Here is a 27,717-nt window from a genome sequence, read left to right as displayed (position 1 = left end):
TTATCTTCAGTCACTTATATTTGGTTAAGAATAAGCTCCCTCCTCCTGCCCTTGAGCTGAGGGATATGCTGTGCATCGACAGCATTGGCAGGCAGAACTGAGCCCAAGGACAGCCCGCTTTCATACAGGACTCACCCAGAGTGGCAGCAAGGTCCAGCACAGGCCCTGTTATATTAGAGGCTATAACCTTAAATCAACATTAGGGGAATCATCATCACCTCAGTTTATAACGGGTCATGCCTCTTTACTGATTCATGGTGTACATGGTTCTTTTTTACATATATACACAAACACTTAAATATAAACACCGAAATTCAGGAGAATCCAATGGGCAGGTAGTTTTAGGAAGCCAGGGATACACAGGAAAAAGCTGGTCACCATATTTTACAAAAGGTCATCTGAATTTCCCAAGCCATGACTTGATGTCTCCTCCCAAACATCCTGTGGCCCACAAGGTCTTCCTTTCGGACTCTGAACCGATCAATAGCCATACTTGTCATTAAGATGGGTCCTGCCATCTCCACTTTGACCTAGATCAAAAGGAAGGAAAAGGAAAGAAGAAATGTATTTACCCTTCCAAAGTCAAGAAAAAATATTCAGGTTATCAGTAGGTCAAAAGCAAAACAAATCAGGCAGTTTCTTTTATAACAGAACATTTACCTACAAAGAAAAAAATTTTCTAATTTTTGGATTTTCAAGACAAGATTTCTCTGTATAACCGTGCCTGCCTCTGCTTCCCAAAGGCTGGGATTAAGGGCATGTGCCACAACACTTTGCTATGAAAATTTACTTTTTGGGCATAATCTCACAATTTTCTTTCTTTCTTTCTTTCTTTCTTTCTTTCTTTCTTTCTTTCTTTCTTTTCTTTTCTTTTCTTTTCTTTCTTTTTTCTTTTTGTTTGTTTTTTTTCGAGACAGGGTTTCTCTGTGTGTAGCCCTGGCTGTCCTGGAACTCACTCTGTAGACCAGGCTGGCCTCAAACTCAGAAATCTGCCTGCCTCTGCCTCCCAAGTGCTGGGATTAATGGCGCGCGCCACCACCGCCAGGCCACAATATACTTTCTTTTTACTCAACATTTATTAGTAGATAAGAAGCAAATATTTCTAGTATCTTAGAAACATCATCCACCAAGAAAGGCAACATGTGATTAGCCCGTGGAGAGGCGATCATCTCCTACCCGTGTGCATGCACTAGCACTGAACTGGGACAGTATCCTCAGAGTGTAGTTATGGGCAGCCCTTTGACCCAGGATGTTAACACCCGCTTTCCCATGGATGTATTTCTATACTTGGTGTATTTTATTTACTTGTTTGTCCAGTAATCTTTATCCTTTTCAACTTTAGAATTTACTAATTTATTGATTTATTTAATAATAAAAAAAAAGAAAGCAGAACAAGGAACCAGCGCAATGGCTTAGTAGGTAAAGTCAGAACCCACACAGTGAAAGGACAGAATCAACCATTGCACATCACCCTGAGTTTCAAATGCATGCCATGGCATACATGTGCAAGTGTACACACACACACACACACACACACACATGCGCACACGTGCGCGCTCAAAAACCAACAACTATGCGTCAATTAAATGAGGAAAAAAGAAATAATTGTTCTAAGAACAAATGAGTAGATGAAACCCCCATTTGTGTAGAAAAGGGACTAAAATATCTTTTGTATAGGCATTTTATATAATGCATTAAGAGTTAATAATTAATAAGAAACCGATACTATTCCATTATCTTTAGAGAAAAAAAGATTAGATGAGTCAGAAATTAATTTTTTTCTTTTAGTTAATAAAATGCAAATTTCTTGCAAAAATAAGCAAAATAAATAAATAAATAAAGCATGCATGCATCCCTCACCCAGCTTTAGTAGTTAATAAAGTGTGGCCAATCCTCTCTATCTACTATCCCTATCCAGGTTCTCTTATTCTCTATCACCAGAGCACTTAAAGTAAATCTCTGTATCTGTATCCTGTCTAGAACATAACGACATTTTTCAAAAGCCATTATTCAACATCATTCAGATTTTAAAGAGTCAACTAAAATTTCTATCATCAATATTCAGTTAGTGTTTGTGATGGTTTGTTTATGCTCAGCCCAGGGAGTGGCACTGTTAGGTGTGGCCCTGTTGGAGTAGGTGTGCCACTGTGGGCGTGGGCTTTAAGACCCTCATCCTAGCTGCCTGTAAGCCAGTATTCTGCTAGCAGTCTTCAGGTAAAGATGTAGAACTCTCAGCTCTGCTTGCACCATGCCTGCCTAGATGCTGCCATGCTCCCACAATGATGATAATGGACTGAACTTGTAAGCCAGCCCCAACTAAATGTTGTCCTTTATAAGACTTGCCTTGGTCAAGACAGTGTTCAAATGTGTGTGACTGTCTCATTACTTTACAAAAATTATTTTTACATATTTATTTATATATTTTTTAAGCAGGGTCTTGTGTAGATAAGATTAGTCTCATATTTGCTATGTAGTAAAAAATAGCCCTGAACTTCTGATCATCCTACTTCTCCTGCTGAATGCTGGGATCACAGGTCTATGTCACTATACCTGGCTTACATAGTGTTAGGGATTAAATCCAGGGCTCTGCGAATGCTGGGCAAGCACTCTATCAACTGAGCTACACACTAGGCCATTATAATTTTTTAAAAGTTAAGTAAGGATCTACACAGGATGCAGCAGTTCCACTGACTTGATGTGTCTCTTGACATCCTTTAATTACAAGGGAGACTTACTGTGTACTGTGTAGCTCTCTTAAACAGCGAACCTACTTGATATAACCGGGAGGGAGCCAGGACGGCCCTGAGGCTAGGAGGATCTGCTGCGTCTTCACAGGACTGCGTTCAGTCCACGGCACCTCACACAGCAGATCACAACCACCCGCAAGTCCAGTTCCAGCAAATCTAATGCCCTCTTCTGTCTTCCATGGCAACAGGTACACGTCATATACACCATACATGTAGGGACTCATGTACACACATACATACATCTTAAAGGAAGGAAAAATAAACACTATACCTTCAGGTGGGACCCATATACAGTAGTCTGGGTCATCCTCAGGATATTTGGAAGAAAGTATGGGTGGAAACTGCAAAGAAGAAAAATACTGTTTTACTCACCACAGTTGTTTGTTGAGTCAGAGTATCACTAAGTAGCTCAGGGTACCCTGGGGATTTGTGATCACCCTACCTGGGATTACAAGTTTGTCTCATCATTATCTGACTCTAAAGACTTTTACCTGTAAGATTTATTGTCTTTGTGCCTGTCAGTAAACAAAACTAAGAGAGAACAGTTTCTGAGAATGACTCTGATTTCTATAAAGCCAGAAGTCAGTGCCAAGTGTCTTCCTCAATTGCTCTTCATGTTTTACTTTGAGACAAAGTCTCTATGAAGCCCCAGTCGGTTGAGAACACATTACATACACCAGGCTGGCCTCAAAGTCACAGAGATCCACTTACCTCTGCCTCCCAGGTTCTAGGATTAGAGACATGTGCACTGCACATGTCCCTCTAGTTACTCATTTATTTACTTACTTGCTGGCTTATTTTTTGTTTTTTCCAGACAGAGTTTCTGTAGCCCTGGCTATCCTGGAAATTGCTCTTTAGACCAGGGTGTCCTGAAACTCACAGAGATCCACCTGCCTCTGTCTCTTGAGAGCTGGGATTAAAGGTATGCATCACCATACCTGGCTTTTTTTTTTAACTTTTAAAATTCTATCTATTTGTGCTTTTGAGTGTGCATGTCCTGGGACATATGTGAAGGTCAGAGATCAACTAGCCAGAGTCAGTTCTCTCCTTTCACCAAATGAGTCCAGGATCAAACTCAAGCTGTGAGTCTTGAAAGCAAGCATCTGCACTAAGCCACCTGCCATCCTTTTGTGACAGGTGATTCTGTACTGAACCTGAAGTTAACTGACGTGGTGAGGCTGGTTGGCCTTCTGCCTCCTCAGTACTGAAGCTGAAGACATGTGCTGAAAATCCAAACCTGGGTCCTCACACTTGTCCCACAAGCACCTCACCAACTAAGCCGTCCCTGCAGCTGGTATAAGACCCTGTAAAGTGGTGTTAACATCTGGCTGGCTGAGGCAGAAGGGGTATGAGGCACTCCTGCACTACAATGAAAGCCCTGCCTCAAAAACAACAAAAACAAACAATAACAAAAAAGCGCACACACTGTACACACACTCCTGAAAAAGAGAAATAAAAGGAGTGGTAAGAGAAAGCCACTGTTTGTCTTTGACCTGGCCAGGCAAGCCTGTTGCTATCCTTTGTGAGGCTATTGACAGGCCAGCCTTTGGCTGGACTGTGGTCTGGGGTTTGGAGGGAGACTTGGGTCCTAACAGACAAGGGTGGCTCACTCTGTCTCACTATGTCCCTGGGGTTATGAGTGTCCGCTGTGCACTCAGTGTGCTCATGTTCCTCTTGCCAGTATGGAAAGTGGACACATGTTGGGCAGATAATGCCTTACATGATACACCCCCAATAAAATCCTGGTTCTGAGTCCGTGAATGAGCTTCTCCATTTAGCACCACTTGCCACAGCTAGCTGCTAGGGAGACTAAGCACACTTTGTGTCTCTAGTACATGAGGACTCTGAGCCTTGCATATGGTTGCACACATTTTTTTGCCCAGTGCATTTTCCTGTTGCTGACTGTCCCCGATATCCTTCTGCTGTAAGGAGTCACAGCTGCCAGCAGGACCACACGGCGAGCTCTGCAGTCCTCTTGTGAGTTAGGCACCCCAAGATGATCCCAGGACAGGACATACAACCCACTTGGCCCTCTCTGAGGAGCTAGTGAAGTAGGAAGCTCTTGAGAAATTAATACGAATTCCACAATAGGTTAAAAATTAAGATTACAATGGAGAACATCAATTATACTTTTATGTCACAAGAGGGAGATAAGAACATGTACTCAAATTCTTTGCATTGCATACAAGATATGAAAAAACAATTAATAAATTAATAAGAGCAGGGTAGATGGAGAATTGAAACATGAAAATGAAGAAGAGTCCAGATTTCTGCAAGTAACTACTGCTGCTGGAAACTCTAAGGCAGTCTCAAGGGTCAAAGACCCACCACAGTAAACCTGCTTTCAGAAAAGTGAAGTACGTACTTTGCCTGGCCCAGGAGGTTTCTTTTTCTTCAACTCCTCTCTGTCTTTTTTATATTCATTCTCTGGTGCTGCTTTAAGGGGGGATAAAGTAGATACAGTTGTTATCAGAAGTAAACATAGTATAGACTGAAGCTCCCCTGAGACAGTGCTGTAATGAAGCCATAGACACTCAGTAACTGGATTGTCTACAACATTGTATGACTATATAAAGGTTTGGAGAGCTGGCTCAGTGGTTAAGCACGTTTGTAGCCAACCCCCACTGGCAGACCTCCCAACTCCCTGTAACTCCATTTCCAGAGGATGCAACACCTCTGGATACCACAGACACTGGTACTCGTGCACATACCAACATGCACATACCCCCCCCCACACACACACACATACACATAACCAAAAATAAACTAAATCTTTATAAAAAATGTATATTAAGAAGAAATAGTTGGGGCTGGAGAGATGGCTCAGCGGTTAAGAGCACTAACTGCTCTTCCAGAGGTCCTGAGTTCAATTCCCAGCAACTACATGGTGGCTCACAACCATCTGTAATGGGAGCTGATGTCCTCTTCTGGTGTGTCTGAAGACAGTTATAGTGTACTCAAATACATAAAATAAATAAATAAATCTTTAAAAAAAAAGAAGGAAAAGGAAGGGAAAGCTGGAGGAGGATGAGGAGGAGGAAGAAGAGGAGGGGGAAGAGGACCAAGAGGAGGAGGAGGAGGCTGCTCTTCAGAGGAGCAGAGTTTGGTTCCTAGCACATGTCAAGCAACTAACAACCACCTATAATCTAGCTCTGAGGGAATCTGATGACACCCCTGGTCTCTGCAGGCACCTGCATACATGTAGCATATAATCATATCACACATACACATAAATTTGAAAAATATATAGGGACTGGAGAGATGTCTCAGCAGTTAAAAGCACCCATTAATCTTACATGGACTTGAGTTTAGTTCTCAGCACGCACATCAAATGGCTCACAACCATCTGTAACTGCAGCTCTGAAGGGATTTGGCACCTCTGGCCCACAAGAACAGCAGCACTCACGTACACACACACACACACACACACGTAATTTTAAAAATAAAACAGACCTTTATTTCATTCACACAAACACTCATAAGAAATTACCTTTCACTGATATGTTTCAGTTTTAAATACCAAAGCTAGGCTATAAGCTAAAATATGACAAGGCTGCTTTACCTGTAACAGGTAAAGCCAGAGAAAAGTAGCCTTTCTACGTACCAACCAACCTATGACCTGACTTATTACCACAGGTTTAAGTCACTCCATGGTAGGACACAGTGGACTGAGAGATGTAATGCTGGAGAGGCGTCTTCTATCTGTCAGAGAGGGGCCTGAGGCACTGAATGCTTTGTGGGACAGATGGGGAGCCCCAGGAAACAGGCTAGGAACAGAATAGGCAAGTAAGACAGTGCCGAACACAAACCTCTGTCCATCCATCCCTGCCTTCTGTATGCCATTTTCTGTTCTGCCTCCCACCTGCCTCCTTATAAAACCAGGTAGCCCCTGTGTGTGCAGAAGCACTAGAATTGGCTATCCTACTTACCTGAAGGGTCCTCACAGGATGACATTATTTTGCCCATCTCTTGATAATCTTTACTCTGTTCCATGTGGCTGAGTTGAGATATTCTTTCTATAAAAAGCAGTGCCAGGGCATATTATTGTTATTTAATTCATGGTAGAGTCCAAAAGAGCAAAGACAAGAGGAGCAGCTACACACTTCTATGTGATTCAGTTAGACTACAGCAGATTCAATTCACCCTAAAGTCTTCAGTAAAGGAGCTTCCGGATACCTAGCAGAAACCCTGAAATTCCACTTTAAAAAACTTTCAAGTAAAACTTAATGGTAACTCTTACAACAAAAAGTCTTAAAAACGTACATATCTACCTCCTTAACTTACAAATTTAACTTCAAGGAATATATATTCTAAAAGATACCAGGATTAAGTTATCAAGATTTATTATTTACATTTTTACAATAACAAAAATTAATAGGGCCAATGAGATGGCTTAGCAAGTAAAGCCACTTGTTGTCAAACCTGACGGATGACCTGAGTCCATCTCCAGAACCCTCGTGGCAGGAGCCATGACTCCCCTGAGAGCCATCCTCTCATCTCCACAGGTGCATAAGGCACACACGTGCTTCACCACCACACACAATAAAGGCAACTTAACATTTTTCAATTAAATTTAAAAATTAAATACTTTACATGCTTAAAAATGTAAAAAGTAATTAAATCATGACATATACATATACTGGACCACTATGACACCTAGTAAAAGAAAATCATATTATAAAAATAATATTTTTATTATCCTTTATCTGATTCACAAAGCCAGTAAGAAAGTTCAGCAGGTAAAGGCACTTGCCACCAAGCCTGATGACCTGAGTTTGACTCAATCAAACACAATCCACGATAGTGGAAGCAGAGATCCAGCCCCTTTGGTCCTCTGACCTGCACATGTATGCCATAGTAGTCACATAATCATAAACATGTAGATAATAAATGTAATTTTAAAAATTAAAAAGTAATATTTTTAGGACATAGGAAAAAAGCAGGCTATAGATTCTGAATATGATTCTATGTTAAAAAAAAAAAAAAAAAAGAAGACAGAAGTCCAAAGGTATAGACTAATCCTTCATCAACTACAGATTTATTATTTAACTTTTAAGGTTTTTTTGTTTTGTTGTGGGTTTTTGTTTGTTTGGCTTTTGTTTTACTTTTATGTGCATTGCCGTTTTGCCTGCATATGTCTATATAAGGGTGTCAGATCCCCTGAAACTTGAGTTACAGACAGTTGTGAACTGATATGCAGGTGCTAGGAATTGAACCTGGGTCCTCTGGAAGAGCAGTCAGTGCTATTGACCCCTAAGCCATCTCTCCAGTCCCCAAGCTTTAAGGTTTTAAACCAAGTTTTAAAAACCCGCGTTTTTAAATAATGGCATTTCATTTGTGCTGACAATTCTCAGAACACTATACATTACCTAAAATCCCAGCCCTAGACACTCTTACCCAAGTGGATGGTCAGGGTAGTCCAAGTGACTCCACAAGCAATCAAGCTATTGCCACTGCCCTTCATTGATTCCCAGAGGTTGAAAGTAAGTCCCTATTGCTAAAGACACTGCATACTTAGGACACAAGATTGGACAGCTGGAGCTGAATCTATCTGGAAGCCTTGTTCTTGTAGTCTAGCTTCCACAGCACCAGAAAGTACTACACAAACTGACAAGGGAGGGAAGCAACTGACAGTCCTATCGATCTGCAACAAGTGTGAACAAAAACACAGGCCAACACGCCAAGATACATTGAAGATGCTACAGTGGCTCCTCTGTTGGCCATAACCAACAGCTGCCTAATTGGATGTAAGGCTTGCTAAAAAGAGGAAACCCTGCTATTTCACATGTACATACATACACTCTGATCCTCTGTAACAACAAACATAACCGGTTTTGTGTTTTTAACTCGACCCCAATGAATACAACTGCCCGACTAGCCAGCACAGGGAAATAGACACTACCATGACTTTTCGTCTCCTTAGAGCACGAGGGCTCTGAGGGAGCACTCGGGTGCTCCACCGCTGCTTCCAACTCCGGCTCCTGAGGCAGCCTGACGCTTCCACCCTCCACTCGTTCTTCATGCTCCTCCTTTGCTTTCTCCTCCTCTTCTTCCTCTTCTTCCTCCTCTTCTACTTCAGGTTCATCCTTCATTTGCATTAAAGCTGGAGGGAGTTCTGGACGCTTGGGTGGCAACTTCTACAAGGGAAATAAAACCATGAACCAGAAGTTCTGCATGAGGGTTAAAAGGAACAATTCTCCTCTGGGAGGTTAGGCTAAATGTATACAGTACAGCCTCTCCCGGTTAGTAAGCCCCACAGAAGTCTGCTAAAAGTGTGACCTCCAAAGGAAATTTTGTTCATCTATAAATCTCAGCAAATGTTTTCAACAATTTCTAGGCCACAGATTACTAGACAATATATATAAGAACCTAAACTGGATCAGCAACACCAAAAACCGAAACAACGAAGATTACTAACGCAGCACCGGGTACAGATCAGTGGCAGTGTGCTTGCCTAGCAGATGCAAGGTCATGTATGTTCTTTCTTCAGTGGAACACACAGGGTTCCAGGGTTATTAAATATAGAACACTTGAAGCACCTTGTAGAGAAAGAGAACACTATTGTAGGTGAGTAACAGCAGCAGGATCCAATCCTGTCATACCATTGCTATCATAGGACTTTGATGCATTACAAGATCTTCAAGGAAGTAAATCAAATATATGTTTTCAAGAAAATCATTTTGACTGTCCTCCCTTGACCCTCTGAATACTCTGAGCAAGGTTTTACTATACAGTGCTGGTTTGCCTGAAACTCACTATGTAGACCAGGATGACTTCAAGTCTGGAATGATCCTCCCAGGTAGAGATTATCACCCCAGGCTACTAGCTAGTCCTTTAATATTTTTTAAATATTAAAAAAATTAAGTAATCTTTTTTTAAAAGCCTTTTTTAGATTCATTTACTTATTATGTATACAGCATTCTGCCTGCATGTATGCCTGCAGACCAGAAGAAGACAGGGTTTCTCTGTGTACCCCTTGCTGTCCTGGAACTCTGAAGACCAGGCTGGCCACAAACTCATAAAAATCTGCCTGCTTCTGCCTCCTGAGTACTGGGATTAAAGGCATCTACCACCACTGCCCAGCATTAAAAAGCCTTTTAAGAAACCATTTTTCTTCTATTTAAACCTGGATACTTCCCTTTCTATAACTTTAAGTCAGTCACATGTGTGACTGGGACTTCAGGCCTCTGGCATCAGATGACAGTCCATCACAATTTAAGGTCTTTCTATCTCAGTTGTTTTGTTGTTTGCTTTTAGACAGTTTGGCTCTATAGCTCAGGTTGGCCCAGAATTTGAGTCCATGTCTCAGCTTTCCCAGTATGTCAACAACTATATGCAACACTATACTTGCTTTTTTTTTCTTATTGATCTACATACACCCCTATAAATCCACGTGTGAGGTCTCAACTCCTAAGATCTCTTGGAATGTCATCTCATTTGGAGATAAGGTCTTTTGAGTGATTAAGTTACAATGAGCCGTCGTTAGTCAAATGGCTGAGAAGCCTTGGGCCCTAAGATGGCATGCCTGACACTATTAAAGGGAGAGGCAATTATATGAAAGGGCAGCCATCGGTAAGGCACAAGATACCAACTATGCCAGCATCTTGATTTTGAACCTCTACTATCTAGAACTGTTAGAAAATAGACCTGCAAGGTACTGCGAGCTGAATTATTTAGACTTATGTCATTATGCTGCTAGTTTTCATCAACTTGACATAAGCTAGAGTCACTGGAGAGGAGCAGTTGAGAAAATGTGTCAGTAAGATCGGGCTACAGCCTCAGCTAGGGAAAAGGGAGGAAGGTACAAAGCTGTATCTCTAGCTGAGAAGTTATGGACAAATAATGGACCTTAGGAGTGGGAGAGTCAGTTTTATCTAAGACTACACCTTCTAGTCAACCAACTACGCCCCAGCAGACGGACACATATCCAAGAATATATGGACAGTATAAATTACGTTCAATGGGTTAAAAAAAATAAAGAGGTGCTGGGTGGCACACACCTTTAATCCCAGCACTGGGAGGCAGAGGTAGACAGATCTCTGTGAGTTTGAGGCCAGCCTGATCCACAGCCAGGGCTACACAAAGAAACCCTATCTTAAAAACAAAACAAATAAACAATCCAACGAAACAAAAAAAGAAGAAAAAAAGAAGAAAGAGGAAGAGGAAGATGAGGAGGAAAAGGTGAAGGAGTAAAAAGAGGAAGATGAGGATGAAGAGGAAGAGGAGGAGGGAGGAAGAGGAGGGGGAAGAGGAAGTGAGGGAAGAGGAAAAGGGGAAGAGGGGGGAAGAGGAGGAGGAAGAGGAAGAAAAAGAGAAGGAAGAGAAAGAAGAAGAAGAAGAGAAGAGGAGAAGGAAGAAAAGGAAGAGGAGGAAGAAGGGGAGGAGGAAGAGGAGGGGGAGGAGGAGGGGGAGGAGGAGGAAGAGAAGGAGGAGGAGGAGGAAGAGGAGACAGAAGGAGAAAAACAAGAGGTCACAGAGTTGGGTGGGTAGGGCAGGGTGCAGACCTGGGAGAAGTTGGAGACGGGAGTGAATATCATCAAAGCACAATGTACAAAATTCTCATGGAACTACTATTTTTAAATAAGGAGGAAAAACAATATTCCAGTAAACAAAATAATCATGGGGAAAAATATCAATGTAGGCACTTCATTTCTAAATACAACATGCATTAGAAAGGGAGGGGGAAGGAGGGAGGAAAGAAACTATACCAGTAAAAAAAAAAAAAAAAAAAAAATTACATGAGTTTTTTCAAGTTGACTGGCATAAATCAATCATCCAACTCGATTGTGTCTGTGTGCACACGAGGCCAGAGGAGGCAACAGCTGTCCTCTTCCATCACTCTCCACCTCACTCCTTTAAGGAAGCATCTTTACTGACCCTGCAGCCAAGCTAGGCTGTCAGTCAGCAAGCCCTAGCAATCCTGCCTCAGCAGCCCTCAGTGCTGGGGTCACAGTCTGCACAGGGCCGTGCCTCACTTTACATGGGGTCCTGGGATCTGAAGTCTGGTTCTCAGGCTTGGGAGTGACAGCTGAGTCAGCTCTTCCGTCCAGCTCACTAATTCTCAGCAGGAGATTCCCATGCTAATCCAACAGTCCTTCCCATATAACCAGGGAATAAGATGGAAATCTAGTTCAGGGACAGCTCGAGGACTCCAAGTTCAACACACTCTAACTCACAACTTACCCCTACCGTTCCAGTTCTTAATTTGAATTTGCTTCCTCCTTTCATGGCACCAAAGAGAGGCAATGCAAGTTTCTTAGTTTTGTTGTCTGCATTTGTAGTCTGAAGTTCAGTCCTAGGAAGAAGAACAATTATAAATATCTATTCTAGTTAAGTTCAAGGCTTTATCTTACATGCCATGAGACTGGGCTGGCGAGATGGCCCAGCGGGTAAAAGCACTTGGCATCCAGTTTGAGAACCTGTTTAACCCTCTGAGCCCACAGAAAGGTGGAAGGAGAGAAGTGACTCCTCAAAGCTGACCTCTGACCCCCACACACTGTACCTCACCTCAACCTGCAACACACACAATAATAAGGAAGACAGTTTTTAAAACACCAAGAAACTGACAAGGACAATTCTGAGAAAACAGACATGACCACAAGATGAGGATCCAGACCTACACAAGAAAGAGGGCAGAAAGCCTACTGAGTGAGGATGGTGACACGGCTCCCTCAGGCTGTAATTCCCAACATGGCACACAACTTTGCATTTGTCAAATGGTGACTTCAGTGACGACAGTCACTGGAGAAGGAAAATAAAAGTATAGCCCAACTTTGTGTTTGTTTGTTTTTTTGAGACAGGGTTTCTCTGTGTAGCCCTGGCTGTCTTGGAACTCACGCTGTAGACCAGGCTGGCCTCAAACTCAGAGATCCCCCTGCCTCTGCCTCCCCAGTGCTGAGATTAAAGGTGTGCACCACCACTGCCTGGCACACAACTTATCTTAACATCTAGATGCTCTTACATAAGAGTTAAAGGTTTCCTAGAGGGATGAGGGGCATACCACATGGTCACTGACAACCTAAAGCAGCTCTGTACAATGAAACTATGCAATGATAGAAAACTTGTAATGTTTATATTGCATTATCCATTTGATTAAATAACAGCCACATTTGGGGACTGAGTACTTGAAATGTGACTAGTATGTTGAAGAACTGAATTTTAAAAACTTTACTTAAAAAAATTGTAATAGTATATACTGTTTAATATTATAGGGTATTATATTGCATAGTACAGCTTCTCGACCGCCCAAGCGCTGAGATCACAGGCATGAGCCACCACATATAACTAACTGTCTCACTCTGTAGTCCAGGCTAGCTTGAAACTTACTATTCTAGTGCAGGTGGCCTCAAACTTGAGAACTACCTGTTCAGTTTCCCTCATGCGAGGATTATAGGTGTGGACCACCATATCCAGACTGCAATACAACTGTTAATGTGGTTTTCTAGTTGTTTATTAAAAACTCAAATTGTCAAAACTAAGACTTTATGGTTATGTCATCACATAACCATACTTTAAAACCTAAAACACAGCCGGGCAGTGTTGGCACACGCCTTTAATCCCAGCACTTGGGAGGCAGAGGCAGGTGGATTTCTGAGTTTGAGGCCAGCCTGGTCTATAGAGTGAGTTCCAGGACAGCCAGGGCTACACAGAGAAACCCGGTCTTGAAAAACCTAAAACACTATGGCTGCTTGGTGCAAGACTCTCCTTTGTGCAAATTTACTCACACATTGACATATAAAGTATCAAGAGTTTATATACTGTCAAGTCTCTCTCTGACTGCTGTCCTCCAGTCACCCAGTTCCTTTCCCCAGAGACACTCACTCAATCAGCTTTTATAAATATTTCCAGAGACAGAACAGCAGATGCCATTGGGAACCCTTGCTCACTCCCTTTCAGAATGGCCAGCTACTGCAGATGTTGTACGCTAAGGACCATGTCTACATCTTTCTCAGAACTGCTTGTGTTCCCAAAGCCTGTGGTCACTGCTGGTGTGCAGGAGGGTAAAGTCCGAGCCCCTGGTCTCTAGGACATCTGTGGTGCCACTATAAACCTTTGTCCAGCTTGTTCCCTGTTCTTTCCTCTACTTCAATACAGATTTCTTTAGAGCAGCTGCAGTAATTTTGAGTAAGTCCCTTGTAGACAATCCCCACCTGAGCGTGTACTTGTAAGGAACTTGACTAAACAGACATATATATCTATACATGTATATACATACAGATGCTATGACTCCTTACCTCACATTCTTCCTCTACACATAGATTACACTGTTCTAGAGTTAATATATCTTTTGTCACTTATATTTTAATAACAATCCCACAATTTGCAAAAATAATTGCTTCCTTATCTTAATAGCTACATGGTATCCTACTGTATAATATTTAATTTTGTTCTTGATAAGCATTTATGTGATTGATCATATTTTTTATTGTAAACGGTATTATATATTAATAATTCTCTAGGTATGTAAAGACAAGTGTCTAGAAATAGGCCAGGTGCGGTTGCACATACCATAATCCCAGCACTCAGGCCACAGAGGCAGACAGATCATGTGAGCCTGAAGCTAGCCTGGTCTACACTATGAGTTCCAGTCCAGCCAAGGCTATTTAGTGACACCTTGTCTCAAAAACAAAAGCTAAATAAATAAATCTACATCGTTTCCTGCTTCCTTTTTTTGTAGTATTGGGAATTGAACACAGAGTCTATACACACTAGACAAGCACTCTACCACTGAACTATATAGATCTCTAGCCCTAAATGTTGATTTTTTTCCTTCCTTTTCTTGTTTTTTGTGTTTTTTTTTTTTGAGACGTGTCACTGTGTAACCTTGGCTAGCCTAAAACTCATAGAGAGATCCACCTGTCTCTGCCTAAGCACACACACACATTGCCAAGTGTAGCCCAAACTTGTTTTCAACTTGCTACATACCAGAGGATGGCTCTGAACTACTGATCATCCTACCTCTACCTCTCAAATGCTGGGATTACAGGTACGCACTACCATGCCCAGGTCTTTGTGTGCATATTTCAATTTTTGTGGCTGATTATCTATTACCTTGCATAAGTTTTTATATATTGAAGGTATGAGTCTTTTTTTTTTAGGTTTATTTATTTATTGTTTTGTTTATTTATTTTATGTATTCACCATTGCTCTCTTCAGACATACCAGAAGAGGGCATCAGATCCCATTACAGATGGTTGTGAGCCACCATGTGGTTGTTGGGATTTGAACTCAGGACCTCTGGAAGAGCAGTCAGTGCTCTTAACCACTGAGCCATCTCTCCAGCCCAGGTATGAGTCTTTTATGCATGCTGCTTTTAAAAGAAGTTTACTCTGCAGAAAGATATATAGCAGAGGACTGCCTAGTGTTGCCTTAGTGAGAGAAGATGCACCTAACCCATGAAAAACTTGAGGCCCCAAGGAATGGGGAAGCCTGGTGGTGTGGGGGTGGGGTGGGGGGGGCATCTTCTTGGAGACAGGGGAGGAGGAATGGGATGAGAAACTGTCAGAGGGCAGAACAGGAAGGGGATAATGACTAGACTATAAAAAAAGATCAAAGATAATAAAAAAATTAATAAAAATACATTACATATAGATATATTTATGAAACTGTCAAAAATAAAATTTATTTTTAAATGCTTTAAAAACTTCATATCATTCCAATTAACCAAGAATCCATGTAATATCCATGGAAAATCCTCTAGCAATCTATAGTTAACAAATAATCCTGTTATCCTTTTTTTTTTTAATGTATAAGTACACTGCAGCTGTCTTCAGACACACCAGAAGAGGGCATCAGACCCCACTGCAGACAGTTGTGAGCCACCATGTGGTTGCTGGGAATTGAACTCAAGATCTCTGGAAGAGCAGTCAGTGCTCTTAACCTCTGAGCCATCTCTCCAGGCCTATCCTTTTGTTCCTAAAGGCTATCTGTACCAGGAATATGGCTCAGAGGTACAGTATGTACTTACTATGTGTGAAGATTGTGGTTGACCCTTAGCACAAAAACAAAAACAACAACAACAAAAACCACACACACACACACAAAACAAAATAATTCTATAAGTATTAAATACAAAGATAAATAAGACTGGATGTGGTGGCACATCCATATTTGGGAAGTAGAGGCAGAATATAATTGTTTTTAAATGATACAAACATATTCTTCTGGGTAAACATAGTTGAGGGAATGAGAGGAGCTGAATATGATCAAAATACATTATATGAAATTCTCAGAGAATAAAAATTTTACTGCCAGGCAGTGTTGGCGCACACCTTTAATCCCAGCACTTGGGAGGCAGAGGCAGGCGGATTTCTGAGTTCGAGTCCAGCCTGGTCTACAGAGCAAGTTCCAGGACAGCCAGGGCTGTACAGAGAAACCCTGTCTCAAAAAACCAGAAAAAAAAAAAATTCTTTTTTACTAAAGTTTTCTTTAAAAGTTCAACATTAAGCTGGAGAGATGGCTCAGACGGTAAAGATGTTTGCCACCAACCCCAAGTCTGAATCCAGTCTCAGAATCCAGATGATGGAAAGAAAAAGCCAAAACCAAAGTTGACCCCTGACCTCAGCATGTGCAAACTGCATATACACAACAGAGATCATGGCAGGCAACAGCACTCTGTGGAGGCCAGGCTGGCTACATGAGCTATTGTCTCTGACTTTTCTCAACTAGAACTATTCATACTTACTGTTTTAGCTCTGGGATCTCTGCCGGCTTTACAAGTTTTATTAACCCTTTAAGTCTCTGTTGTTCTCTTCGTAATTCAAAAGTCCTCAGGTGAAGTTTCTTCCGGGAGACCCCATCTAATGTGCTCCCTGATTTCATTTCTGACATGAACGCATCTAAAGAATCCTGAGATGATGATTCTGACAGAACTGTCCAAAAGGAATAAGACATGTTTAGAAAGGTGGCCCGATACTTTTAAATCCAGTCCAACATCCACAGAGGCTCACAAATGTAAAGCTGAACAGCCATCACCACTGGTATTAGGAACGAACCAAAAAGTCATAGCTGTGGGAGACCTTGGAGGTGATTTAGGCTTCATTCCTGTCAACTATTAAATAAAAGAAACTAAAGCAAACATTTTAAAAAATCTTTTTCTAGCTTTACAATGTTACACTGTGGGAGAACTGGCTCAGCACTTGCTGCTCCTACAGAGGACCTGGGTTCAGTTTCCAGCATCTGTATGGCAGCTCACAACATTCTGTAACTCCAGTTGCAGGGGATCCAGCGCCCTCTTCTGGCCTCCATGAGCACCACACATGGACTGGTACACAGACATGTATGAAGGCAAAACACTCAAAAACACGCGTTAAATAAAAGACTATTTTGCTCCTTAAAAGTACTCTCCCAAAGCCTGCACTTTCCAGTGTATCCCAGTGCCTAACATGATGCAGTATCTACTTATATGACAGGGGCCTGACAACTATTGGATGACAGGCTCACCTTTGCTTGAAGCCTTGAGTCTTTCAGAAATTTCGGCGAGTTCTCTTTCGGCATCATTTAACTTTGCAACCTATAATGCCCAAATCAACAGGGTTAGCAAATGCTTTTCTTCCCATCACCTTCTCATTGTCAATATTATTACAAGGTTTAAGATGACTTATTCAGAAGTCCATCTAAGTTGGTTCCTGGTGGAGTTTATAATTCATTTGTTTACTTTATTCTAGTGGAACTAATTTTAGAATTAAAAAACTCGAATAGAATGAGTAACTGAATAGTTACTGGTAGATGTTGAAAGCTAGGAATATTGCTAAATATAGTGTTAAATGCATGTCACCTTAAGGCAAGTTCCTGAATGGCATAGCGATTCCAGACTAAGGTGACACCATTCTTCTGACTTCTCCTAAATGCCAGGGCCTAACATCAGTTTCATTGTGAACACCCAAACTTGGAACTTTTTCTTTTTTTTCGGGGGATATGGGGAGTAATGCCATATCCAAATGTTCATTAATAGATCAATACAAATCTGGAGGAAAGTGAACGGCAGTGAGTAAACTCTTTTTTCCACTAACTTGAATAAAACCAGTTATTTTCTTACCACTGAATTTAGATCACAATAACTGTAACTCAGTATTAGATTTCTATGCTGTTGTTTTTAAAAGCTATAATGACATAAAAGTAGCTACTTCTATGAACAACTTGCCAGTGATTCAAAAGTTTCTGGCTTCTCATCAATCTTCCCAGCCTTCTTCATCCGGTTCAAGCGCTTCTTCTCTATCAGGCCAGTCCGATCAAGAAATGTATCATCATCACTATCATAAAAATCCTCATCTTCCCAGTTCTTGGCTTTCCTTTTCCGAGACACTAAAAATAAAATAATTCATAACAAAGGGTTTGTTTGTTTGTTTGTTTTAGAGATTGAGAAAGAGAAAGGGAGGCTGGGGATATATTTCAGTTGGTAGTGTGTACATAGTATGCACAAGGCTATTGGTTTGACAGGTGCAAGGGAACAAATCTATAATTCAGCACTTGTAGGTAAAGGTAGGAGGGTTGGAAGTTCAAGACTATCCTTGGCTTTATAACAAGATTGAGGCCAGCCTGGGATACACAATACCTTGTCAGAAGAAGAAGAAGAGGAGGAAGAAGAAGAGGAGGAAGAAGAAGAGGAGGAGGAGGAAAGGAAGAAGAGGAAGAAGAGGAAGAAGAGGAAGAGAAGAGGAAGAGAAGAGGAAGAGGAAGAAGAGGAGGAAGAAAAAAAGAGGAAGAAGAGAAAGAAGAAGAAGAAAAGAGGAGGAGGAAGAAGAGGAAGAGGAAGAGGAGGAGGAAAAAGGAGAAGAAGAAGAAGGAAGAGGAGGAGGAGGAAGAGGAGGAGGAGAAGAAGAAAAAGGAGAGGAGGAAGAAAGGAGAGGAGAGGGAAAAGGAGAGGAGAAAGAAAGGAGAGGAGAGGGAAATGAGTCACACACAAGGGTACCTATCACGCCACTTATACAAGGAACCTACAGTAGTCAAATGTGCGCTGAGAAGATGATGTAGTACACAAAGTACTTGTCTCACAAGTGTGGACCAGGTTCAGAGCCTTAGTACCCAATGCAAATGCTGGGCAAGAGCCCACCTGTAATCCCCCAACACAGAAAACAGAGAAATCCATCCCCAGCAAGCTGGTCAGCTAAACAAACCTAGGGCTCGGGTTCAATAAGAGATCCTACCTCAAAATAAAGGGTAAGGAGTGACTGAAGAAGATACCCAACACCAACCTCTGATATCCACACTTTATAAAGAAGTGAAATCAGAGACAGAAACAGAATGGCAGACGCATGGGCTGGCAGTAAGGAGAATGGAATTAATGTTCACAGGTTATAACTGCACCAAGGATAACGAAAAGTTCTGAGCTGGGCAGTGATTATTACTTAAATATACCTAATATTACTAAATTATAGCATGTTTTATGCTACATATATTTTACAACAATCAACAGTAAAAACAAAGCTGGTCATGTTGGTTGTATGCCTTTAATCCCAGCACTCCACAGGCAAAGGCCAGCCTGGTCTACAGAGCAAGCTCTGGGACAGCCAGGGCTACACAGAGAAACTATGTCTCAAAAAAACAAAAAACAATCAAGCAAAAAGATATAAATCAATAAAAAGGTAAGATGATGATAAGAAAAAGACCACTAACCATAGAAATAAACCAACAAATATGAACCTGGATACATGGACCAGAATGACTTTGAATCACAACTATCCTCCTGTGTCTGCTTTGCCAATTACAGACAGGGACTGCCATGTCTGTCTCAGGAGCCAGGGTTGTTTGTTTTGTTTGTTTGTTTGTTTGTTTCTGTTTCTGAGATAGGTTTTCTCTTTGCATAGCCCTGGCTGTCCTGGAACTTGCTCTGTAGACCAGGCTGGTCTTGAACTCACAGAGATCAGCCTGCCTCCGCCTCCTCAATGCTGGGATCAAAGGTGTATGCACCACCACACCCAGTTTTAGTGTTTAGTTTTAAATCTACACTCACCTACATACAGAAAACGTCTAAGACAAACGTCTAAAACAGTCTTAGGATGTTGAGAGGGAATGTTTCTCTCTGCTTCAGAAAGTTCTGTACAGTTTACACACTATCTATGTAGAGAGATTATGCAGTATATTTTCCTTCTTTGTTTTCTAAAAGGAAAAGATTTTTATATACTGACCTGCTTCCTGCCGTAGCAAGCCCAGTGTATCAAGGATCCGACAAGCTTCCAGTGAGCACTGTATCATTGCTTCTTTCTTCTTTCCTGAGTGAATGGCCTCAGCCACCAGCTGTTTCCCAGATGAATCATCTACAGGTAACCTGCATTGGTTTACAGGGGTAAGAAGCTCAGCAGTAAGCCCTGACTCTCATGACAACAGCCATCAAGATGCTGAGTGTCCATGACGACGGCATTGCAGGCTCTCAGATAACTTCACTCTGTCTTCCCTCGGTCGGACTTCAAATCATTTCCTTCCAGCTTTATTCATTTCACCCCAGCTCCCAGTGCTATTGAGCTATCAAGGCCCAAACTTGGAACTAGCCTAAAGTGCAGAGTAAAGTTACTCTTGGGCTATTCCCTGCAACCATATGTTAACTTGAAACTGGCTACTTTCAAACAAGACCCTGTCTCAAAACACAGCTAAAAACAAACAAGAAGAACTTACCTCACCCTGCAGAGCCAAGTGCTGTGTCCCTGCTCATCAAATTCATATTCTAACTCTTCTCCTATAGGAAAAAGAACAGTCTCAGCCAGATCTGAAAATTACCAGTTGATACAGTAAGGAGGACTGTATCAAGTCAAAGATATCAAGTTTTAACATCACAGTGAGCACAGATAGGGATCATTACCTGGAAATCAGACTAGAATGAATGTGACACACAAGAAAATCATTTCAAATCCAAACAATCAACTCAGCAGGGTCTGACAGTACTTAATCCCATCTATTCGGGTGGTGTGGCAGGACGATCTCAAGCTTAAGGCCTGATGAGCTACTGGATGAATTTAAGGCCAGCCTAGGCAACTTAATGAACCCTGTCTGAAAAACACAAACTACACCCCTTTAATGGCTATTCCTGGTAGTCAACTTGACTATATCTGGAATATACAAATTTCTGACCTGGATCTTGGCATGCAGATCTTGAGGCATAGTACCCATGAAAAGCTTAGGCCCAGGCTAGGTAGTTCGTACACACCTTTAATCCCAGGCAAGGGATTAAAGATCTCTGAGGCAAGGAGATCTCTGAGTTCAAGGTCAGCCTGGGACAAGCAAGTCCCAGATCCAGATGTGGTTGTACACAGCTTTAATCTGAGCCACACCTTCTGCTGAAGACCTACATAAGGACACTGGAGGAAGAATCACTTCTCTCACCTGCTTGCACTTACTTGCCAGCACATCTGTTGGAACCTACTTCTTCAGGATTCCAGCTCATACAGAATTCCAGCTGAAACAACTAGCCTCATGGGACTGAGCAACTACTAGATTCTTGGACTTCCCATCCACAGTTGCCCACTGTTGAGTTAGTTGGACTGCAGACTGTAAGTCATAACAACAAATTCCCTTACTATATAGAAACTATCCATAAGTTCTGTGACTCTAAAGAACCCCGACTAATACAACCTCCAACTAAAAAAGAGGGCTAGAATCAGGTTTGGTAGCTCATACTTAAAATCCCAGCACTCAGGAGGGAGGTGCAAGTTCAAGGCCAGCCTGAGCAACATTGAAAGTCTGAGACCCTATCACTTGAAAGAGAGGGGGTAGGGGGAGAGACAGAGACAGAGAGACAGAGTTAGGATACATCTTAGTGGCAGAGTGCTTGCTTGAAATACATATAGGTCTTATGTTCAATCAGAGACCACAAAATACAATCTTGGCTATGTATACTTATATATACAGCTTCTAATACTAGGCATTCAGAAATTAAAGCAAGAAGATCATACCTACAAGGCCTACCTGGTCTCCAGGTGATGGGGGTCTCAGGTTGTGCTTAGTGACAGAATGCTTGCCTAGCATGAGCAAGGTCCTGGATTTGATTCCAGCATAATCAAAACAAAACACCCAAACCAATCATCTCTCCATATATACTTTTATTTATGCAATTGTGTGTGTGTGTGTGTGTGTGTGTGTGTGTGTGTGTGTGTGTGCTAAGACTGGTTATCTTCCTCAGTCATTCTCCACCTTAGAATTACTCACTGAACCAAGAGTCCATCAATTCAGCTAGGTTGGCTGACCAATAAGCTCCAAGAACCCAACTGTCTCTCTGCCTCCCAAGCACTGGGCTTATAGGCATATGCTACCATATCCAGCTTTTTTATGTAGGTTCTAGAGATCCAAACTCTTGACCTCCTGCTTGTTAGCAGGCACCTTATTGACTAGCCTCAATTTTAATAGGCATAGTTAGTTTTTAGATGCATAAATACTCATTTTGCTGTTGCTGCTAGAAACAGGACTTCATGTAGTCTAGGCTGGCCTTGAACATGCTAAGGAGACAAGCAAAGCATGACTTTAAACTTCTGATCTTCTTGCTTCCAGTTACTAAAGTGCTGGAACAGCGGGTACCAGCCATCATGGCTGGCTAGAATCATAATACTATGTGTGGAAAGCAGTTAGTTCATATATACTTCTAGATATGTATTTATACATATACAGTTATACAGAGAGAGAGAGGAGAGAGAGAGACAGACAGAGATAGAGATAGACAGACAGACAGATTGGACTTTTCTTCCCTATCGGTATTCAATCAAATAAAGAAAAAAAAAACTGTCTGCTTTGAACACGTATACTTGGGGGCTGGAGAGATGGCTCAGCGGTTAAGAACATTGACTGCGATTCCAGAGGTCCTGAGTTCAAATCCCAGCAACCACATGGCGGCTCACAACCACCCATAATGAGATTCAACGCCCTCTTCTGGTGTGTCTGAAGACAGCTACAGTGTACTCATAAATAAAATAAATAAATCTTTAAAAAAAAAAGACTATTGAACACGTATACTTTTTTCAGACAGTATAATGACCATGTACATACATTTACACTATATTAAGTAATGTAAATAATTTAGAGTATATTTAAAGCATATAGGAGGCTATATGTAGTTTATATGAAAATATTATGCTACTTGATATAGAAACTTAAGCATCCTCAGATCTTAGTATCTACAGCGAAGCATCTTGGAACTAATCCCCCCAAAATCTCTGTGAATAACTATGTATGTGTTAATGTATACATAAAACATGAATATATACATAAATATGCATCAATGTTCTCTCAAAATATATCTACTGAAACAATTCTCCCTGAGAACATTTCTTATCATATGAGGTAGAATCTGCACTAAGAACTGGAAAACCAGGGGCTGTAGGGGATGGCTCAGTGGGAGAAGCCCTTGCCTAGAGAGCATAAGCATCCAAGTTCAATGTCCTAGAAACCATGTAAAAAAACTGGGCATGGTGGCACATGCTGTAATCCCAGCCCCGGGGAGGCAGAGACAAGAGGATCCCTGGGGTTCAGTGGCTAAGGGATCTCCAGGACAATGAGAGACCTTGTCTCAAAGGAAGTAAGATGGTGTTCCTGAGAATTACACCTAAGGTTTTCTAGAACACATGCATTAAAAAAATACTGATTATGAAAGACCACGTGAATTAGGAATAATAAATGCTAAGGCTTTGTTTCAATTCCCTACTACTAAATCCAAGATCTGAGAAGAATGTGTTAAGTTAGGAGAAAAGTATTTAAAACGGAAAGAAAGACAAACAAGAATTTTATTATTTTCAACATGAACCTGGGACTTGTGATGGAGATCTCTCTCTCTCAGTGATAGAGAAAGCACTTTCCCAGTACACACCCAGGATCGGAGCCTCAGCAACCCACAAAAAATAAAAACAAACAGAGCCAAAGAAAGTGACGGAAACTGATCACAGGGCAAGAGCTGAATAAGGAAGACAACAGACAAAATACATTATTTACAAGTATTAGGCAAAAGTCAAAGCTTTAGGAAGCGGCACTGTGGTGAATGACTTTACTGTCACAGCCAGAACCACATTCACTCACATACCTTCTCGGTCAAAGAAGCCTTGAAGTGCCTTCTTTGGATCCTTTCTATAGAACGCCTCCCGGTCCTGCTGGAACTCCAAGGCAATGGGGTTCTCTTCGGCCTCGTCCTCTACAGCGTCTTCTCCTGCAGGAGACAAGGAGACACAAGGAACAACAAATATGAGACGAGGATATGTGAATGAAATTCATGAGCCTTCTAGGCTGAATCAGGATATAATTAGATGAGGTGGCACAGTGACACACACCTGTAGTTAGTACTCAGGAGGCTGAGACAGGAGGATTGCCTGACTGTATAAAGACAATGTTTTAAGAAACACACACACTTATTATCTATATTTGATCGTGATTAAAAGAAAGATATCTGGGACAGCCAGGGCTACACAGAGAAACCCTGTCTCGAAAAAAACAAACAAACAAACAAAAAAACCAAAAAAAAAAAAAAAAAAAGAAAGATATCTGGGGGCACAGGTTGAACAATCACAAAGTCACCATTATGAATATCTCTGTTTTCTAAGCTGTGTAACAGACAAGACTTGTTTCCATGAGTTTTTCTTCTTTTCATCACTTTAGAGACATTTACCCACCACACTTTGAAAAACCACTGAGCTATCTAGCCTAGTCTCTTTTTCTCCCACTCAGGTCTTATTGACTCCAATACTGATTATTAGTAACTCTCCAGTCTGACAAGCAGACTGGTCAACACAACACTCCCTTAAAAACCAACAGTCTCTGCCCTGAGCACCGATGCTGGCGTGCAGCTTTACCAGAAGCTTTACTTTTCCTTCAAGTTCTAGCTTGAAACTCTTTTCTTCTCTCTTTTCTTTTTTTCTCTTTTATTCTGAGTCAAGGTTTCTATGTAGCTTTGGCTGTCCTAGAACTCACTCTGTAGACAATACCGGCCTCAAACTCACAGAGATCTGCCTGCTTCTGCCTCTGCCTCTACAGTGCTGGGACTAAAGTCGTGCACCCCCACCACCACCCTGGCTTCAGCTTGAAACTCTTATCTAAAAATATATAAAGTGGGACAGCAGGTAAAGGTTCCTGCTACCAAGCTTGAAAACCTGCTTTTGACCCCTGGGACTCACAAAGTAAAAGCAGGGGAACTCTGCAAGTTATCCTCTGACCGCCACCTACAGGCCATGCCCCCTAACACAAACACACAAGAGTTAAATAACTTACAGTTTCCAAGAGATCTAAATCAGTACTGTCCAATAGAAATATGTGGTATGAGTATAATTCTGAGTTTCCTGTTAGCTACTTTAAAAAGGCCATCTTACCATAATAATCATTACAAGAATATGATATTTTCTTTTCTTTTTTCATTGTCATTGAAATCCTGTGTATAATTAGCACTTAGAAGACATGCCTTTGGACGAGCCACATCAGATATGCAGATAGATCTATGCTATTCACTAGCTGTTAAGTTCCCAGTGACTGACTCCTTTTATGACACTAGCTCAAGCATGCTAATGGTTTCTGGCTTATTCTTGACACATAGCCTAAGTATTTTTGCATTTGTCCTGTCCTGACATCTACAGGCCACACATATACATGCCACAGTGCACACAGAGGGCCAAAGAGAACCTGATGAATCCATCCTCTTCTTCCACCATGTGCTCGCTTCCCTGGGTCAAACTCAGGTCAGCACAACTGGCAGCACACACCTCTATCTGCTGAGCAAGCTCATCAAGCTGCAACTTCTTTCAGTCACTCTCTCGTCTGTTTTTTGAGTCGGGGTCTCTCTATAATGTAGCTCTGGCTGTCCTGAAATTCAATATGTAGATCATGCTGGCCTGAAACTAACAGACATCCACCTGCCTCTGCCTCCCACGTGCTGAGATTAAAGGACTGCATCATGACGCCTTATTAGCCCCAACTATCTTTTTCTTTTACAGTTTTATGTATATGGATACTCTATCTCTATGTACACATACATGCCAGAAGAGGGCATCAGAGCACACTATAGATCATTATGAGCCACCATGTGGCTGCTGAAGACTGAACTCAGGTCCTCTGCAAGAGCAGTGCTCTAACTACTGAGCCATCTCTCCAACCTCTCCCCAAAATATCTTTTCATAGGCCTGATTACCTAGCATCCAAAATGTGGAGCTATGCCCGGCGGTGGTGGCGCACGCCTTTAATCCCAGCACTTAGGAGGCAGAGGCAGGGTGGATTTCTGAGTTCGAGGCCAGCCTGGTCTACAGAGTGAGTTCCAGGACAGCCAGGACTATACAGAGAAACCCTGTCTCGAAAAACAACAAAACAAAACAAAACAAAAAACAAAACAAAACAAAGAAAAAAAGTGGAGCTATAATAACCTCTTAAATGTGTTGCACTTTGGGGTTTATTTTGTTTTTGTTTTTGGTTTTTGGTTTTTTGGTGTGCGCCACCACCACCCGGCTGTGTTGCACTTTGTAAAAATAGCCTGAGAGATGAAAAAATATCAAACACCGATTTCTCAGCCAATGGAATGAAGTAAATTTTTCCGTGTCCTCCAGGTGATAATTAGCACTCAGAACTCTGTGTGTGTGTTTAAATGATAAAAGCAATAAGCAAATTGCACAGTGAGAAAGAGTGTATGTATAATGCCCATAATTCAAAATTTTTATATCACTAAAGTTAATGATCCTGGGCTTGGAAATTATATTTACCCTACTCCAGCTGTAGGTTTTTTGAGCTGTATGATCAAAAGCAGTTGAGTGCCACCAGGAATGAGCTCAGAACTTTCAGTAGCAGTTTCTTACCCATTCCCCACGTGCAGCCCATCTCATCATCTTGACTTGTATTTCTCTTCCCTTCAGTGGTATCTGCATCCTCTTCTTCATCTGAGTCTTCACCTAACATCTTCTTCTCCAATAACATCTGCTGCTGTTTGCGAAGTTCCTTCAACTGTGTCACTGTTAATTCAGATTCTGCCTCTCGGTCTTCCTCTGGTCCCTAATGAATCAAGGGGAATATATATACATATATGGATTCAGAAGTGGAGAAATTACATTCCGAGATACCTGCGGGTCCAGACTGAGCCCTATGCTTTTGTCATTGGTTACTAGAAAAAACCCTTTTCTCAATTAAACCTTAAAGAAACTCAGAATCCCAGCATAGTGAAGTCTCAAGAGTTTTATTTTAGATTTTTCTACTTACCTGAAGGATAAAGAGCCGAGTGCTGCCTCCAAAGCGAATAACGTGCCCGACATGGACTCTACAGTAAGTGCGGGGTGGGATGCGAGTTTTGTTGAGGAAAGTGCCGTGGGTACTTCCCAGATCATAGAGATAAAAGCCCTGCCCTGGACCCTCAGAGTCTCCGCTGGGATCCGACCCCCGGTGCTGTAGTACAGCATGGTACCGAGACACGGAAGGATGCTCCAGGCATATGTCACAGCTAGCAAGTCTCCCGAAAAGGCAACTGCTCGTATCTTTCAAGGAGCGGGTGCCAAGAATGGTGCCACCCTTCAGGGTCTCGAGACTGTAGGGGGCTGTGGCTGGGCTGCCCCACGATGGCTCTTGGTATGGAGGAGCCCGGGTTGGACCGCCAGAAGCAGGAGCTACCCGCGGGGAGCGGAGCTGTTCCACCGGTGGATCCCCAGTCTCCTCGCTGTCCCGCTGCGGTGGCGGGACCTCAGGCTCCCCACATCCAGAGTCCAGCTGAGCCGTGGGACATTCCTTCTTCACATCTTCAGGAACTGAGGGACTGGAGGCCTGAGCCTTACTCCGTACTGAGGGAGGCACCGGCAAAACAGGCTTCTTAAACTCGCTACTGACTTGCTGAGGTGCTGGCGCTTCTAGCTGAGAGGGAGTATCAGCCATCCTCAGCCGGGTGCAATCTCAAAATATGTCCCTCGGAAACCGCGGCCCCTCGCTCTCCACGTTCCTGCTCACTTCTCCTCCTCCTTCCTAGCTCCCTGACGCTTCTCTGGACGCCAATGTCTCTTTCAAGACTCACAGAGTTTTAAAGATGTGAATAGCTCTAGGGAGACAC

The 27,717-nt window shown here is 42.0% G+C and overlaps 1 protein-coding gene across 3 annotated transcripts; it reads right to left on the bottom strand.

Annotated features, from left to right (window-relative positions):
- Slc4a1ap (solute carrier family 4 member 1 adaptor protein) lies at nt 1–27,570 on the bottom strand. Of its 3 annotated transcripts, none has more exons than XM_028778968.1 (14): nt 26,883–27,570; nt 26,486–26,678; nt 23,743–23,865; nt 20,358–20,418; nt 19,874–20,013; nt 17,890–18,050; nt 17,190–17,259; nt 16,432–16,618; nt 11,931–12,042; nt 8,650–8,884; nt 6,677–6,763; nt 5,113–5,183; nt 3,019–3,088; nt 1–530 (listed from the first exon to the last, which is right to left on the bottom strand). In XM_028778968.1, exons 1-14 carry the CDS (start codon nt 27,543–27,545, stop codon nt 481–483), a joined length of 2,223 nt encoding a protein of 740 aa, XP_028634801.1. In that variant the 5' UTR covers nt 27,546–27,570; the 3' UTR covers nt 1–480. The 3 variants fall into 3 exon arrangements, with proteins under 3 accessions (XP_028634801.1, XP_028634803.1, XP_028634802.1); XM_028778970.1 differs by having other exon boundaries at nt 5,113–5,180; nt 26,883–27,567; XM_028778969.1 differs by lacking the exons at nt 1–530; nt 3,019–3,088; nt 5,113–5,183 and adding an exon at nt 5,770–6,514 and having other exon boundaries at nt 26,883–27,548.
- Nucleotides 27,571–27,717: the final 147 nt, after the last annotated feature.

This window comes from Grammomys surdaster, unplaced genomic scaffold (assembly GCF_004785775.1).
Source record: "Grammomys surdaster isolate TR1022 unplaced genomic scaffold, NIH_TR_1.0 343, whole genome shotgun sequence".
NCBI classification, from domain to species: Eukaryota; Metazoa; Chordata; class Mammalia; order Rodentia; family Muridae; genus Grammomys; species Grammomys surdaster.
The sequence above is the reverse complement of the archived record's forward strand: the minus strand, read 5'-3'. Positions and strand labels throughout refer to the sequence as shown.